The sequence below is a fragment of the Gavialis gangeticus genome, unplaced genomic scaffold, assembly GCF_001723915.1.
Source record: "Gavialis gangeticus isolate Ggan-Ray unplaced genomic scaffold, GavGan_comp1, whole genome shotgun sequence".
Taxonomy (NCBI): Eukaryota; Metazoa; Chordata; order Crocodylia; family Gavialidae; genus Gavialis; species Gavialis gangeticus.
This window is the reverse complement of record NW_017729022.1, coordinates 75,721,599-75,739,185: the sequence shown is the minus strand read 5'-3', so window position 1 is coordinate 75,739,185 and position 17,587 is coordinate 75,721,599. Positions and strand designations below refer to the sequence as shown.

The 17,587-nt window shown below is 46.5% G+C and overlaps 1 protein-coding gene across 4 annotated transcripts; it reads right to left on the bottom strand.

Moving 5' to 3' along the window:
• Positions 1-3,736: 3,736 nt before the first annotated feature.
• On the bottom strand, positions 3,737-16,723 carry ADCK2 (aarF domain containing kinase 2). 4 transcript variants are annotated; one of them, XM_019515420.1, is made up of 9 exons: positions 15,470-16,723; positions 15,026-15,304; positions 13,954-14,100; positions 11,196-11,324; positions 10,121-10,216; positions 8,837-9,088; positions 6,901-7,029; positions 6,146-6,199; positions 3,737-4,848 (listed from the first exon to the last, which is right to left on the bottom strand). In XM_019515420.1, exons 1-9 carry the CDS (start codon positions 16,004-16,006, stop codon positions 4,705-4,707), a joined length of 1,767 nt encoding a protein of 588 aa, XP_019370965.1. In that variant the 5' UTR covers positions 16,007-16,723; the 3' UTR covers positions 3,737-4,704. The 4 variants fall into 4 exon arrangements, with proteins under 4 accessions (XP_019370965.1, XP_019370964.1, XP_019370966.1 ...); XM_019515419.1 differs by having other exon boundaries at positions 15,026-16,723; XM_019515421.1 differs by lacking the exon at positions 15,026-15,304.
• Positions 16,724-17,587: the final 864 nt, after the last annotated feature.

Sequence of the window (17,587 nt, the reverse complement as noted above, 5' to 3'; positions counted from 1 at the left end):
ACTCAGCACATTACCCTGGTGGGGTAGGGGAGGCTGGGGCAAGCAACTGTGCTGGCTCCAGCAGCCTTATCTAGGGTCTGGGGGGCCTCGGGGAGCTGTAGCTGCACTGAGTCTGCAGCAAGAAGCCTGGCTAGCAGCCAGAGTGTAGCTTTGGCTGCCCAGGCTCCAGTTTTGGGTGGCATACACTGCTCCCACATGTGCTGCCCTGCTTTTTTTGGTGTGGGGTTTTTTGTTACCCCGGGATCTCCAGGGCAAGGAATGCCTGCACGTGCAGCATGTGTGATGTGTGGTGCCACAGATGGGTCTTAAGTACCACATACTGCATATCTGAACTCATCTGGATGTGCCCTGAGCAACTAACTTATTCAGAGATCCGTAAGCTTTTCTAGCCTACTTCAGATGCTATGAATGGACTTGCAGAGAGCAGGGGTACTACATAGAAAGGAGTAAGATAATTTAAATACAAAGGATAGGGAAAGGGGAAGAAAGGAGTGGGTGCTACTGAGAGAAGTGAGTTGAAGAGATCAAAGGGGATAAACAAAGCAGTTAAACTACTGAGGGATACGGGCTATGAAAGCTAGTCCAAGTAATGGCATAAGAATCCAGAGTCTCTGTTGAGACCATACTTAACACAATCCAACCTGTGGATTATTTCTTGTTTTGCAATTTTTGCATTCAGGTTGGTTTTTAAAGTTTTGTTATTTAAGAACGTTTACTCTAAGGTCAGTGATGGAATAGCCAGGGAGGTTAAAGTGTTTGGCCACTGGCCTTTTTTGGAATTGATGTCAGGTTGCCTGTGTTTTGAGCCTTGTCTTCATTACTAAAATGTCTGTATGTTGTAAGTAATAAAACCAGTTGAAGGCAAGGCACTTAAGTTTTACCGTAAAGTAAGCTGGCCAAAGTACACTTCATGTGAGGGCATATAAAAATAATTAAAAACGGGCCCAGAAGGGATCTTGAGACATCATGTAGTCCAGCATTTCTCAACCCATGGGTCATGATCCAAAAGTGGGTCGCAGCAATATTTTAAACGGTTGTGAGCAAGTCCCAGAAAAACACAGGAAAGCATGGGTTTCCTCTTGCAGGCTGGCAGCATTCCAGCCTGCTAGGGGCTGTTTGGGGTGATTGGAGGCAGTGGGCACAGCTGTATCTGCATGTGTGCACACATGTAGCAGCACACAGCCAGGCAGGGTCTGGGAGCAGCCCCAGCAGCTGGGTGCACATACGTGTATGGGGAATGGGGGTTGGAGTGCCAGTGCTTGGAGTCTGTGTGTGTTTGGGGGGGGGCGGGGTGCTTACTGGTGCTGGGGGAAGCTGGCTGAGCACTGACATTGCAGCAGGGGAGAGGGGTGGGGAGGGGAGGTGCCTGCCCCTCCCCCAAGGGAAGGGGGCAGGGAGCTGCATGGCTGGGCTGGCGGCACCACTGCCTGTACTTGCAGGGGTGGAGCGGGCAGGAGAGGCTGCCCAGGGGCAAGAAGGGTCACAACCAGACTGCCTGGTGCAGTGCAGGAGCCCCAGCCCAGGGCAGCAGGTGCCACAGGGCTCCCCTCCTCCTCCCTCCAGCCTCACTCAATTGCTGCCCACATGAACCAAAGCTGCTGCAGACACCACGTTCCAGCAACAGTGGGATGGGGGCAGCTGGGAGCTCCCTCGGGCAGGGTGGGAATAAGGGGCACCAGGAAGGTCCAGGTTAGGTGGGGGCGGGACAAGCCATTGATCTTTGCAAAAGGGTCCCATTAGAAAAAGGTTGAGAACCACTGAGTCCTCAAGGGTAGAAACAACTACAGTTAAACTATTCATGACAGATATTAGTCTTTTCTGTCTTTAAAAACCTCCTGTGACACAAATTCTATAACCATCATAGGTAATATATTCCAGTTCTTAACTATCCTTACTTTTCCTAATATTCAACCTAAATCTCCCTTATAGTAAGAGAGAGAAGTGGCTTCATGAGAATAATTCAATAAACAGTCACATTTTTGGCTAACTAAAAGACCTTATTAGTTTACCTACCAAAATGTTAGTAGCAAAGATGAGTCTGAAACTCATGGTGTAATACATTTCTAGTACTAAGACAAGGCTTTAAAATAGTTTAAAAAAAAAATTTACCCTCTGATTATTTGGAGTTTCAATATATATATTGTTTATGGAAGAAAACGTGAAATACATAGAGCAGTTGCATACATAGAGCAGGTAGCTTGTTTTTTCTAAATTTATGCATGCTACACTGTGCTTCATAGTCCTCAGAAAATAACTGGCAGATTACCCACACATGCAGCCTTTGTTTATTACTCAAAGATTCAACAGCAGAACTCTAAATAAAAGTACAGCATTACTAAAACTTCATTCAAGACATACTAGGAAATATTTGTTGGTATATTATTCTATTTGCTACTCTCTGTGGATTGTGCATATCGCTCTTAAAATAAGGCTGAAAAATATTTCTTAATACTAAACCAGATAACTGAGTTACTCTCTCTTATAGTCCATATGTGGTAGCTTGAAAAATTCACAATAAATCTTCTAGCCATTAGTGCAAACAATCGGAGGTGAAAGCAATTATTTGCGTACTACTAATTGAAAATTAACTGAAGTTCAGTCCTCTTGAATTTTATGGGAAAAAAGTTTAACATAATATAAAACTATTAGACATGTTTTCAAAATCATGTTTTTATTGTAGAACCAGCTTTTCTTTAAGACAAATATCTCCTGTTATTATTTATTGCCCAAACTTCTGCAACATTGAGAAAGTGACTCTGAAAGTAAAATTGACTAGTCTAATTGTTTTTAACCATTTTAGACTCAGGGCACCCCTTGGAAAGTGCCAGCTCTTAGTTTTCACCCATTTTTGACTATGGAAAAAATAACAGAACAACTCTTCTGTTGCAGAGAACTCAGAAAGACCATGACAGGGCAGGATGTTTTTGACACAGTGGATTCCTATTTGAAATCTCTTGGTTTCTGTCATGAATTATGTTAGCACACCTAATGGTGCTAACACTGTGTGACACCCCATAGCATCCTTGACATGATCTCAGAGCAGCCCATGATGTTGCAACTGCCTGGTTGAGAATCACCACACTAATCTTTTTCTCATTGTCCCAAAGAAGCAGGGACACCCCACTCCTGACTGGGATTTTAGGGCACTTTGGGGACACAAACAAATGTAAGAACAAGTGAAAGACAGTGGAAATTACATTGGTTCTTCAGATTTCAGTTGCAGTGCCAGAACAAGTGTAAATAAAACTAGGACTGTGTAACCATCTTAGGTGCCAGGGTACTACTGCTCATACCAGAAATGATAGGTTATTCATAAAATTAACAGATAGTAGTTTAACACTTCTCTCCTTTTAAAATAATCAGATTACTTGCACTTAACACAGTCATGAAGTATCAATATTATTCTGGTAACTCGGATCTACAAGGGAAGCAGAATGAAAAAAAATTCTCCAGATATTTTAGTATAAAAATGGACTACAGAACAGGCAGCTGGATCTCCGCATCATTTGTACATGTTGTTATGCTGTATCTTGTAAAAATAAGCAGCTTCCTACTGGTGGCAGTTTCATTCCCAGGTTCAGAAGCAACAACATTTTTGGAAATCATGTTCCATGCAACTGTACTTACATGATCAACTACTCAAAAATGTCACCCAGAAGAAGAATGATGAAAATGCATGTAACTTGTACCCTTCCCAGGAGCTTTTATTCTTTCAAGAAAATTATATTAAAAAAAAAAAAAAGCCCACTCCCAGCATTTATTCTATAGAAAGGACTGAATAATATTCAAGTAATGTTAGGAAACTCATTTTTAAAAACAAATACTATCAAAATAGGAAGATCAAACCAAATCCCCATTACTATTTAGCTTATTGTAGTGGCAGTCTCGGTCTTCTCTGCTGTCCTGGCCCAATGCTATTCGCACTAACCAGTAGAGTTTGATCCTGTACCCATTAAGTCAGCAGCAAGCACAGGACCCTACTCATCAGAATTCAGCAACTGTTTCTTTTCCTTGCTGGCTGTAATCTGAATCCTGCTGGTGCTTGTGGAAACAAGGCTGAGCTTATACACTATGTATAAGCATACCTGCAGTAACTGGGATGCATTCTGCTGCCAGCAACAGAACAGAGGGTGATCATCGGGTTCCAAGAAGAATGAGAAGCATATCTGCTATGCTCAGAAATATTTATGTGATTTCTATTTTTTCAAAGCCTAAAAAGAAAGTTTCTGTCCCTTTCTAACAACGTCTGATCCTGTTCCCTGGCATTTCCATGAAACAAAAACTGACCTGCCTCTGTAGCCTGATCTTGCCATAGCTTTGGGGCAGCTGCAGACATCTGCAGAATCAACAGAAGTTCACACGTTGTTTTGTTCCACTAGAGTGGGGTCCTTCTGGTTTGTTTTTCAGTTCACAAACACAGCGGAAGTCTCTAAACACTTCAAATTATTTTCAGAATGCAGATGATTTGCCTCAGCCTTGGGGATCTAGACTACCTGACAGTGTCTTTGACACTACGACATAGCCACTCACCTCTCAAATCTCTGGTGAGAAGCAATGGGTTATGTTCCCTTAAAACTTGCTCTCAGTCTTGACCAGCCATGCAGCAACTCCAACTTCAGGTTCCTTTCCCCTCTGCTGACAAAAAGAATAGGCACTTCCTTGCCAAAAAGCCCAACAGTGGAACACCAACTCCAGTGGTCACTGCTATTTTAAGAGAGCTGCTGCTGTTTTGATGAGAAGTGGCTTAGCCTCCTCCAAGATATCCAGTTTGGGGTCCAGCGAGCGACCAAGCCCTTCCAAAACCATGATGGCAAAGACAACCGAAGCAAAGTTGCTCTCAAGCTTCACCTAAAATCATAAATGCAAAGATTATAATGCATTGCGCACTTCGTGCTTTCCAGACCCCTTACAAGTGGGACACCCCTTGTAGTCAGGCTTTTGGGATGACATATGCATGCTGCAATACTGCAACATGGGGGCTCACTCATTCATCTTTCACTTCAAGGCATCATAGCTGAAATTCAGCAGGAGGTCTGAGAAGAAGCAGGCACTTTCAAAGGACTGTGCAAGGCCAGCCTATGCTTTTCTTTATTTAGGAGAGCAGCATGTTTCCTCTCTTTGGTCACGGGCCCTAGAAATGCCAGCCTCTGCCTGCAGTTGCAAGGCTGCAGAAGCATCCCTGGCCCATGAATGCATATTTGCAAAGGAAAGGGAATTTGCTCCCCCTCCTCTCCCCTCCCCATACTACAGATGGAGTCCCAGGGAGCACAGCTTCACAGTTCACAGGAGAAGCAGAACCTACTTCACATACAGGCTGCCTACATCTTACCCCCTAGCCATATAACAAAACTGCTGTAAGTACCACCATTCACAGGGTTTTGTGTATAGACTGAGTAGCGAGCAGGAGGGTTTTAATAATGTTTAATGTTACTGAAGGTTAATGGCATTTAACATACAATGGACGGAAATAGGGAGTTTATGAGAGACTCTACAGTCTTTTGATCTGCTCCTTGCAAAGCCCATGAGGCAGATCCTCTGATGGTGGAAACTGGTGGCTCTACTGACTTCAGCACCATTATGACAATTTACACCAGCCAAGGGTCTGTCCCATGAAGTGACTTCCTATAACAAAGGGAGATTTTATTCTTCTCTAAAGGCAGCGTGAGCATCTCATCACCTGCTACCCGAGCAAGTGGAGCCCAGCACTCCTTTGGTCACCCTAGCAGAAAAGCAACGAGCACATGGAAGAAAGCAAGTAATACAAGTGCATGAGAATATTTTAATCTCAAGCTTCTGAAGAAGCTATGGACAGGAAGGGAGAATATAAATGAGATTCTGATCGTCTCCCTGTATGATCTGATATCAATCTTGATACCAGATATTGGTAGGCCCTGATGATACACAGCCCACTGAAAGGATGGGGGCAACTCCCAACGGTTTCAGTGGGCTTGGTTCCAGTCCAGAGAAGCACTCTGCCTGTACTGCTTGGAAATACAGCACATGCAGCCCCACCCACCCTGACCCCACATATTTTAGATACTCCCTGCCTTGCCTCAGACCTTTATCATCCCAATCACTCTCCCTCCCCAGATGTGCTTCTTCCAAACATCAAAGCATGCAGTGAAGGGAACAAAGAGAGCCTCACCTTGTGGATCATCAGTAACTTAAAGACGTTGGAAAGCAGATTTGTCACTTGAAGCTGGAATATGAAGTTAAAAAAATAAAAGTTACCTTGGCTGGCAGGATATCATAAAAACCAGTGTCAGCCAGAATGGCAGTGATTCACCACAGGCAGTAAGCTAGAAGGAATCTGCCTGATCAATTCAGAATCTACAAACTTAAATGTTAGATTTCATTACTTGGTGCTTATTGCACAATATTCCTGTGCTTAACTGACAGTCACTGTCATAAAAGCTGGTATCATTCCCTGGTGGTAAGCAATACAGAGAGTGACAGATGAAACTCCACCTGTGCCTCTGAAGTCTTCACTCCTAACCCAGGAAGATGCTGGGAAAGCTGAGGAGAGTATATGCAGTCCCTTTGGTCAGCAGAAACACATCTGTGTTCAACAGCAGCCCCTCTGGAGCATTACTGTGGACTTCAAAGAGAGTCAACAGGATGCAGGTTATGATATGAACCTCAAGGCTCCAGCAAGAGTGAAGGACCCCCAAGAGCCAACCCTATCCCAATCAGAAGGAAAGAAGAGGATCAGGGACCTTAATTATGTTTTTCTCCTGCTGTGAAACCAGAGTTGAGGGATTTGGTAGCACTGGCAAGGGAGGTGACTGATGAACTAACTGATGGTTAAATGGCTGGCCTTTCAAGCTGTGCTAGTCTAAAGGGGCAGATGCAGTTAAAAACAGGTTGTCATGAGCTGGATACCATCATTAGTTTGCTCACCTTTCCCAGGGCTACGGTGTTCATCCTGGCCTTGGTCACCAGCTCTGCCATTTCAGCTTTGAATCTCTCTATGTCCTTACACTGGTTAGCCCGAGCATGGTGAAGGATCAGCTCTCCCACTCTCTCCCCCTGTGAATCAAGTTAAAGGAAATGTGGGGAACAGAACCAGGCCTTGGTAATACCACCAAGCTTGCATGTAGCTATACAGTGCTCCTACTGTAGGGTTTCCAGACAGCTGCAGCCATTCAACTGCTTCTTGAAACGGTATACATGCCTTTTAGAGCTGGGTGAGATGGAGAGCTGGAAAGTTAAGTTACCCTGTTTCCAGAGTTCTGAGGCAAAGAGACCTAAGATGTAACAAAAGATCAATGAAGACAGAGCCGAAATGGCTGCAGCATAACCCCTGGTATCTGAGACCAGCCCAGGATACTGTTCCTTCTGAAGACCTGTTCCTCCTGACACCATCTTGTAGTGCAAAGTACAGCAGGAATCCCTTTGCAATTCATCTGGGCACACACTGTCTTTTCTATCACAGTTAGGAGACCAAGACATTGGTGCCGGTGAGAAGAGAGCTGTTGGCTGCCATCTCAGGCTAGAATGAATAAAATTCTCTTTCTAAACTGTGGAGGAACAGTAAGATAATCTCCTCTCTCCTCCCTCCACCCTGCCCGCCCAGCAGATTTCTACCTCTGCCTGGGCAGAAAAGGAGGTTTTCTTGTGAAGGTTTTCTAGGTTTTGTTGATCTGAGGGGCTTTGTGGTTAGTCTAGCAGAGCTGCATGGAACTAATTTAAAGGGCCAGCAGGGCCATGACACTTAATCCAAGGTCTGGTGAGGAGACAAAGTATAAAAGCTGGTCACCTGTAGGTCATCGGTTCAAAAGCAGTTTGTGCTCCTAGTTACTGAAAACAGTTCCATTGTAAGGCTGCTCAGCATTTGAAGAAAGTTTTTTTGTTGATCTCAGTATAGATGTTCACTAGAGTATTTACTGCAGTTGGCAATGACTGCAAGCAATGGAGTTTAACTACTTGCCTATGGGTGGGCTGTCTTGCTCAGAGCTGAGACACAGCAACAGGACATGGTGAGTGCTGGACCTGTTTTTTCAGCAAACCAGAGAGGTCAGTAGTACAAAGGAGACTGGAAGTAGCTGGAGGTGACCACTGTAGAATTCCCCCTGCACCAAAGAACTCTCACCTGGTGGAAATCTGGCAGAGACAGATCAGCTGCTTTCCTTGCTGGTTGCTCTCCACAGTTCCCAGTGGGAGAAAAGGGAGGGTCAGTGTGTTGCGGGTGCTTCTAGTTCCGGGTGTGGAAGGACGGATGTTGTAAGACATATGAATGTGTTGAATTTGCTAATGTCAGTGCCTTGATACTTTTTACTGCATGTTTACAATACATTCTGTGCCTGCCAGACTGGCAATACTTTTTCCCGCACCTGTGGCCGGAGTCACCCATTTGTGACTGCCTTGGACAAACGCAACAAGCCTGGTATAGGAAAGCTCCACTGCAGCTGATCAGCTGTTCCAGCAACATGCTGCAGGCTTTATACCAAGCACAAAAGCTACTCCCAAGCAAACCACACTTGGGCCCATGTTGGTAACTTTAACCCAGGGAATAGCAGCCATCCCCTGGCCTCTAAATCCAGCCTTTCATTCTTCTGTGCTAGTTAAACTTGCTCACAACAGACCAGGGTAACCTACTTCCTTCTCGCCAGCATTTTTGTTTTTGTGCTTGATACGATTTACAGCAAATGTGTGAGAGGTAGCCACCTCCCCCCTCCCCTCCTCCTAGGAAACCATAATGGGACTTGCATGGGCAACTGAAGAAAAGCAGACTACAGTCAGCTCCAAGATCATGAGAACCTCCAGTGCTGCTTCCCGCCCCACCAAGATGAGCTTCAAGAGTCTAAAGTCCCTCCCCTGGCAAAGCAGGCCTCACCTGTCCCTGCACCACAGCGGTGAAGACTGCCCTGAAGTTCTGCAGATCAGCTTCCTGCAGCTCTGCCACAACCCCTGCATCCAGCAGCACCAGACGAAGCTGACAAAGGGAAGGTTGTACTTCTACGATGAGTGTGTCACACATGTCCACGATAGTGGTTTGATCCCTGCGGGTAGCACCAAAATGCTTTGCACCCTGAACCAGTATGTTCCCAGGATGCAAGTCAGCATGGACAAAATTATCAACAAACACCTGGAGGAGGAAGAAGAGGTATGACATGAAAAGAATGGCAAGGTAATTCAAATAAAACTTTCTATAGTGGGGGGCCAGGGTTCAAAACCAAGCTAGATGGTATGCGGCATTAGTTAGGTGGTTTCTAGTCTTGTCCCCTTGGTACACTGACTCGCATCACAAAACCACTACAGACTGGTACTTCGAGTCTCTCCAGCTCCTGAGAGACAAGTGCTGAGGTTGGAGCACTGCTGGTAAAGCACTAGGTGCAAGAGCAAAGCTGCAAGCACTATATATGTACTATAGGTCAAGGATGGCTATGGGTCAGAGAGAGCTTGTTTTCAGTGGTACGAAAACAAGCCCTAACTGGAGAGAAATCAGGCTTCTCCTTGCAAATTCCCACCAGTTAGGACAGCAAAGGCTAGGCTGAGCTAATAACTACAATACAATTCAGCATAAAACCAAGGAAAGTAAGTTGAATTAGAAGCAAGAGCTGGCTAGATTAATTTTCTCTGCTCCAGATTTAGTCTTCTACCTGCCTTAAAATGGCAGCAGGAGGTGTTTTTGATAAATGAAACTAGAAGCTTAGCAGATTTCCCTGTGGCTTTGAATCTTTCCGTAACTTCTGCAGAAACAGTAGGTGCAGATTTTGCTTTACAGCTGTAAGATGAAGGGTAAACATTAATTAATGTGATTCTGTGGTTTCCCAAAGCAACATACCTGCTGAGTTACAGCTGGTGCCCCTGCCACATGCTGAAGGGACTCCCCTTCATTATGGAAGAGGATCTGTCAGAGTGCCTGTGGTACAAGCATCCAGTCTATGTTCTGCCTGGATCTTGCATTTAACGTGTATATATTCATTTGCTTTCATTTAGTGCAGAGTGGCACAGCACCCTGACATCCTGGATATCATGGTACCAGCAGGTCCCTAACATCCAGTGTTCTCATTGGCTCTTGGAAACCCAGTGATGTCATGGAAGAAAGCAGGTGGGTTCTTCTTTAGCCATATCCTCCCAAAGCCAATTACATGATTTTAACAACCCAGATTCTTACCATCTTTAGGAGCACATCCATACCCATCTTCGCAATTCTCTGCCTCAGCTCAGGGTCAACTTCTGTGTGCAGATACTGGGAGATGGGTTCACTCTCCTTAAAGAAAGCAAGAAGCAAACAGATCCCATGTGCCCTACCCCATCCATACAATCCAGGGTCATATACTCTCACCCTTGGGAGGACAAAATGCTGCAGAGGGGGCTCAGTCAATGCAGACTGTATTTACTGTTGCTGGTGAACTCGGGAATGTTTGGGATTGGAAGGCATTTGGGAAAGGAACCTCTATAGGCTGCATACAACAAAGGAAAGGTTGGATAGGAACCCAAAGAGTGATAGGACCTAGCAGTGACCCAAGCAGACCAGACAGCCAAACAGGATGAAGATCAGAAAACGATTAAGAGAATAACTTGCATAGTACAGGGGCCTCTATGAGCTGAACGGAGCTGAAAGGAGGTACTAGGCTGGTCTTTTGGAGGCAAAGCTGACTTAAGAGATGGCTTAAAGAAAGAGAGGCTGCAAAAGGAAGAGGTCTGCGAAACAGATGCGGAAGACTTGCAGGCAAGAGATACTCAGGGCACAATTGACATGCTGACTAAAGCTAACGGTGACTGAAAGTGGTCTGAACAAACCTAGCTATACTTGTTTCTATGGACTGGACCAAGTTGTAGGTCCAACCATCTACCTGTTCAACAGCAGAAGAGAAAGAAGACTTTAGTCTGGAAGTAGGAAAAACCTAGGGCTGCTGGATGGCAGTGCTGGTTTTATTCTGGTACCCAAGGCCCAGTGCCCTTTTCTCTTCTGAGCTAGGACTGTCTGCCCCCTGCTCCTGGGAACCTTGACAATAGGAAAGAAAAATAAAGCAAGTAAGGGCTCAGTTGTATGCAAGCAAATAACAAAAAGAGGTACTCCCTTACTTCCCTTCTCTAGAAAAGGATGGGAGGGGCACAGGAGAGCTGCTCCACTGAAAAGCCCAATGCCACCTCTAGACAGGAGTTTTGTGTTGAGATGGGAATACGTGACAGAGGTGAGAATGCCAGTACCAGTACCCTCCTTCACCCAGAAGCTGTACTCTTACCTCAAATGTTTCCATCAGGATGTTTCTGGTCACAAAGGGGTGAAGGGGAGTTGGGAACTTCACAAAATCCATGCCCAGGAAATTTTGTTGGAAGCGCTCCAAGTTTTTGGCTTCGTAGCGTAGGTCTGTCTGCAAAGCAAGAGAAGGCCATGTAGTCTATGTGCCTAGTATTAAAGGGATGGGAATACACTGAGGTTCCTGCGTGAAATATAATCTCACTGACTTACAACTGACTCCTACAAAGCCCAGTCAACCAGAAAACTAGCTGAAAACAAGGATCTCAATGAAAAAAAATTAACAGATGGTACATCTCTTAGGTGAGCTCTCTTTCCCTGTCCAGGGGGGTTTCCTCCCTGTACTTTATAAAGGAAAAGAGGACTGGCCTGTCTGATACTGTTCCAGTCCTGACTATACTTTCAGTTCTCAGGGTCCCCCAGAGTAGATGCCATTATAAACTCAGGGCTGAACACATCCCTGGCATATCTATTTAGTTTCTGGAGAGTGTTAGGATCAACTTCCTGGTACAAGTTCTGGAGCAGCCATAGGGGCCATGGTCTTCTTGACCTGCTGTTCACAAACACGGAAGAATTGGTGGGGAATGTAGCAGTAGATGGCAACTTGGGCAGCAGTGACCACGAGATCACTGAGTTCAGGATCCTGAGGAAAGGAAGAAGTGCAGCAGAGTACGGACTTTGGACTTCAGAAAAGCAGACAGACTCACTCAGGGATTCATGGGCAGGATCCCCTGGAAAGCCAGTCTGAGGGGGAGAGGAGTCCAAGAGAGCTGGGTATACTTTAAAGAAGCCTTACTGAGAGTGCAGGATCAAACCATCCCAATGTGCAGGAAGAGCAGCAAGTATGGGAGAAGACCAGCTTGGCTGAACAGGGAACTTTTCAGTAGGCTAAATCACAAAAAGGAAATTTACAAGGAGTGGAAACTTGGACAAACAACTAGGGAGGAGTATGAGTATTGCTCAGGCATGAAGTCAGGAAGGCCAAAGTACTATTAGAGTTGCAGCTAACAAGGGACATGAAAGATAACAAGAAGGGTTTCTACAAGTATGTCAGCAACAAGGGGAAGATCAGGGAAAGTGTGGATCCCTTACTAAATGGGAGAGGCAACCTAGTGACAGAAGATGCAGAACAGGCTGATGTAGTCAATGCCTTTTTCACCTCAGTCTTCACAGGCAGACTATTTAGAAAAGCTGGACATATACAAGTCCATGGGGCTGGATGGGATACACCCAAGGGTATGAAGGAGTTGACTGATGAGATTGCAGAGCCACTGGCCATCATCTTTGAAAACTCGTGGCAATTGGGAGAGGTCCCAGATGACTGGGAAAGGGCAAATATAGTGCCCATCTTTAAGAAAGGGAAAAAGGAGGATCCAGGGAACTACAGACTGGTCAGCCTTACCTAAGTTGCTGAAAAGATCAAGGGCAGATCCTTGAGGAATCCATTTCTAAGCACTTGAAGGAGAAGAAGGTGATTAAGAACAGTCAGCATGCATTCACGAAGGCCAAGCCATGCCTGACCAACCTGATTGCCTTCTATGATGAGATAACTGGCTCTGTGGATGTGGTGAGACCAGTGGATGTGGTGTACCTTGACTTTAGCAAGGCTTCTGATGCAGTCTTCCACAACATTCTCGCAAGGAAGTATGGGTTGGATGAATGGACTGTAAGGTGGATAGAAAACTAGCTGGATCACCAGGCTCAGAGGGTAGTAGTCAATGGCTTAATATCTAGTTGGCAGGCACTATTGAGTGGAGTGCCCCAGGGGTTGGTTCTGAGGCTGCTTGTGTTCAGTATCTACATCAGTGACCTGGAAGATGGCATAGAGTGCACCCTCAGCAAGTTTGCAGATGACACCAAGCTGGGGGAAGTAGTAGATATGTTGGAGGGTAGGGTTAGAATTCAGAGAGACCTAGACAAGTTGGAGGATTGGACCAAAAGAAGCCTCATGAGGTTCAATAAGGACAAGCATAAAGTCCTGCACTGAGGACGGAAGAATCCCATATACCAGTACAGGCTGACTGGTTAAGCAGCATCTCTGCCGAAAAGGACCGGGGGGTTACAATGGACAATAAACTGAATACGAGCCAGCAGTGTGCCCTTGTTGCCAAGAAGCCTAACAGCATACTGGGCTGCATTTGTAGCTGGGTTGCCAGCAGATCAAGGGAAGTGATTGCTCCCCTCTATTCAGCACTGGTGAGGCCATATGTGGAGTGTCCAGTTTTGGGCTCCTCACTTCAAAAAGGATATGGACAAATTGGAGACAGTCCAGTGCAGGGCAATAAAAATGGTTAGAGGACTGGGGGACATGACTTCTTAAGAGAGGGTGAGAGAATTGAGCTTTAGTCTAGAGAAGAGGAGACAGAGTGGATTTAATAGCAGCCTTCAACTACCTGAAGTGGAGTCCCAAAGAGGATGGAGCCTCAGTGGAGGTCCAAACAGTCCAAAGATTCCTGTTCTCAGTGGTGACAGGTGACAGAACAAAGCCTTGGTTGGGATGATCTAGTGGGGATAGTATTGCTTTGAGCAGGGAGTTGGATTAGAAGACCTCCTGAGGTCCCTTCCAACCCTAATTTTGTATGATTCTATGATCTAGTTTTGTCAGTGGAGTTAGCCACCAGAATGCAGTAATGCTGAACAGTAATGCTCTCCAATGGCAGGTAGCAGTTAATTAATAGGTAGATATATGACAAAGGAGGGAGCACCTCTGTTTCAGTGTATGAAGAGGATGGAATTATGCCTACCTGGTAAATCATAAGCTTCTCAAACTCCTCTACTATTTCAGTCAAGCTGAGCCACTTGACTCCAGGCAGAAGCTCAATGATCTGGCTGCCCATCTTCATCAGGAACAGATCCATCTGGACCTGATGGACTAGTCCAGGATGCAGGACCTGAATGAAAACATTTTAACTAAATGATTTCCCAGAATACTGTGAAAAAAATGGTACGTTTTAGTGAGCTGAAACAGAGAGTTGCAACCCAGGCAAAAATGCCCTTTACAGTGGTGTATGGAAAGAGAAAGGCAATGGATTAGACAAGCCCCTAAATTGGAATGAAGTCCTTCAATCTGTTGCAGAATTATCCCTGAAAGAACTGAGAGTAAAATGAAGGAGTGTAAGTTGCACCACTTTAGGTGCTGTCCATCCACATTCATCCCAGGGTAGTCATGGTATTTTAACCTCCAACCTCACCTAATGGTAAAGCAAAATAAGACAAAATTAACTGTAAATTTTAGTGGGGAAGGGGTTTGCCCAGGGCCTAACAGAGTTGTTAGATCTAGCAAACAATCTACCTTTCCCATCAATCCATGCTTTAAGATATGAATAACTGCTGAAGTAAATCATTCCAAGCAATTTAGAGCCACAGCCTCACGAAGTTTAATTCTTGCCTGCTTTAATCCTGGTAACTGAGGTAAGCGAAAACAGATTTTTTTTCTTTTCTCATATATAATTTCACTGTGTAAGAGGCACAGTATGGCTGGCTAATCTGGTGGGCCGTTCTTGACCATGGATGAGGTCTAGCTCAGTGCCTTGGGTTTACATAAATGAGGTCACATTACTTAGATTTGTTATGTGAACGCCACACCAAATGGTGTTACTGGTGAGCTGCATACCAGGGAGCACCAGAAGTTCAACAGCGAGGATTTTTGCAGGTCAGGATCATTTGCTGAGTTTTGTGGTAAATGGTATCGCAAGGTGGGACTGAAGACTGCTAGAAATGCTGTTTGAGAGGAGAGGCTAAGCAGCACCTACACTACAAACCATCTGACAGTCCAATATTCATCTCTCATCCCAGGCATCCACCAGTAACACTTACTTTTATGGCTACAGGAATAAAGTGATCTATCTCCTTGGAACTATCAGCAGGGGGTAAGGTGTTGGTAGTCAGCTGAGATCCAGTCACTGACTTCTTAAAGGTAGCAGTCCTACTAGTGTCTCCATGAGAACTGTCCTTCTGAAGCAGCTGCTCTGCATTGCTTTCTCCGAACATCTCTCCACACTTCTTCCAGCACCACCTGAAGATGCCCTGAAATCCAGATACCTCCCAGGCTTCCAGAGCCGATTCTGATTCAGTGCTCCTGACTAGTTCTTCAAACTGTGGGTCATCAATAGCAGTGGCATCAGCATATGCTTTATATACCTGGGCAACACAGCCAGAGCCAATAGGTTCCTTACTTTTAAACTTGAGGACTTTCTTCCAGTTTTCCCCAAATGCTTTCTGAAGCGCCTGCTTGGTGTGACCCCAGGGATGAGGGCTCACCTTTACATGAAGCTTGGAAAACTTTGTGCAGAATTCTTCAGAGAAGAGATCCCTCCTGGTGCTGGCCCACTGACCCAGTTTGATAAAGGTGGGGCCTGAGGACTGTGTGGCTTTGAGCAGAAGTTGAAGCCAGAGAGATGTGAAACCTGAAGACAGGTAGGTCCAGGGATAAAGCAGAATCAGGGGGCCAAACTTCAACAAGAGAACACAAGCCCGGAGCCCCAGGTGAAGGGAAAAACCAAGATACCAGAGGAATCCGCTGGAAGGCTTCTCTCCGACAGGCTTGGGGAGTACGGCCCCTTTTATTTGGGTACATTTATTTGGAGCTTCCTGGCACCTCACACCAAGTGACAGCTCCGTGATTCCCCAGCATGCCAGAGTGGTCTTGGCTAAGAGCTGAGTTTTAAACCAGCTAAGTTTGTCATCAGATGGGAATATGCCAGGTTTACCCCATCTCAGACAAGCCAAGCTTTTCCTAACAATAAGGGGCCTTAAGCTGGCAAGGTAAATCCTGGCAGTACAGCACCAGGCAGTCATGATCCTGGAGGGAGGGCAAACACCTAAGACAGGTGCTGACAAGCAGTACAACCCAGGTGAAGTGGAACAACTCGGGGGAGGGTTGTTGAAAGGCAAGGTTTACATGGATCCTGGTCACAGGGCAGTAAGAAACAGCCCATTGCTAGGTCTGTACCTATCAGCACAGGAAACTGCTCTCATTCATATGGGTGACTTGGAGCAACAATTATAAAGTCCAGTTTAAGGTTAACCAGTCCAATACTCTTGAGGAAAAGGAATACATCTCTGCAATGTCATGGTCAAGTCTGTGCAGACGGCAGAGTGTTACATGGTCCATAGTCTGAGCAGAGATGCCACCCTCGCGTTCTGCAGAACTCCTCGTTCACTATCTGTGCATCAAGTGAAGCTGCTCCTTTGGGAGCACACGTCTGGGCCGCCCCTGCTTCTCAGCCAGGCGTGCTCACACACGACACCCCTCCCTCCCCCAAGCGGGCCCTGCGCCCGGAGCCCTACCAGGCACCGCGGGCTGGCAGGAAAGACTCGGCAGGAGAGAGCAGCGGGACTAGACCCGATGATCCCACGAGGTCCCTTCCAGCCCTAAACTTCTGGGCGTCCGGCCAGGCCCTGCTAGAGGCAGTGGGCTACCCCTCCGCTCCGTGCGCCGCTCGCTTGTCGCCCCGGAGCCCTGCGGGACTCGACTTCATTCACTGCCCGGGGCAAGCGCCGGCCGCCACAGACCCGCCCTGCGGGCGATGGGACACTCCGCACCATGCGCGGCCTTCCGAGTCCCAGCGACTTCCGCAATCGGGCGGGAGCGGCCCCGCCTCTTAAAGGGACCGCGGCGCCGAGAGAGGCAGCGACACGGACTACGCGGGGTGGGGGGCTGCTTTACTGAAGCTGCCAGGGGGTCTCCTGCCAGGGGGTCTCCACTGCGGGGTTTTAGACTCAAGCCCCGTTTGGAAAATGCAACTCGACGGGGGTTGTTTTTTGGTTTTTTTCACTACGGAAAAATCCTAGCGCGGTGCTCCTGCTGAGGCAGGGCAGGGCGGAGGGGGGCCTCTGGGGCTTCTCCCGGGGGAGCTGGTGCCCCGCCGCACCCTTGCCAGGCCCTGCTCCCTGCTGCAGCCCAAGGCTGCCCGGCCCTTGCTCCTCGGCAGGCGCCCGCCGCTAGGTGGCGGCTGTGCCCGGTGTTGCCCGCTGTACAACAGTGACCGTAGTTGTACCATCAGTTCAACCCCTGTGCAACGCACGATCAAGAATAGCACACGCGCTCAAAACGCCTTTTAAAAACAAAAGTGTCCAATAATAGTGAAAGTGCTCAGAATGTACAGCGCGGGTACCTGACAAAACTAAGGCCCACTTTTGAGGCAGCGCATTGATGCAGCACGTGCAAAACCTGAGCCTGGCTCAGGGCGTCTTCACTGACTCCTCCTGGGTTTGCTGCCCCCCTCTCCTTACAGTGGCTTACCTTAAAACAAAGAAATGATTCAGCTTTGTTGACCCCTTCTCTCTCACTCACTGGCGAGTTACAGTGAGCAATAACAAATAAATAAGAAAAAGACTTATTTGCATACTTATTTGTATATTATTTCGGGGTACAAT

What these genes read in the sequence shown, in the direction of transcription:
- ADCK2 (XM_019515419.1), bottom strand. Translation starts at nt 16,006, where the DNA reads ATGACTGCCTGGTGCTGTACTGCCAGGATTTACCTTGCCAGCTTAAGG. An exon ending in TTATTCCTGTAGCCATAAAA is followed by an intron (nt 14,101 to 15,025) that starts GTAAGTGTTACT and finishes GTTTTCATTCAG; the next exon opens with GTCCTGCATCCTGGACTAGT. An exon ending in CCGCTGTGGTGCAGGGACAG is followed by an intron (nt 7,030 to 8,836) that starts GTGAGGCCTGCT and finishes CTTGATTCACAG; the next exon opens with GGGGAGAGAGTGGGAGAGCT.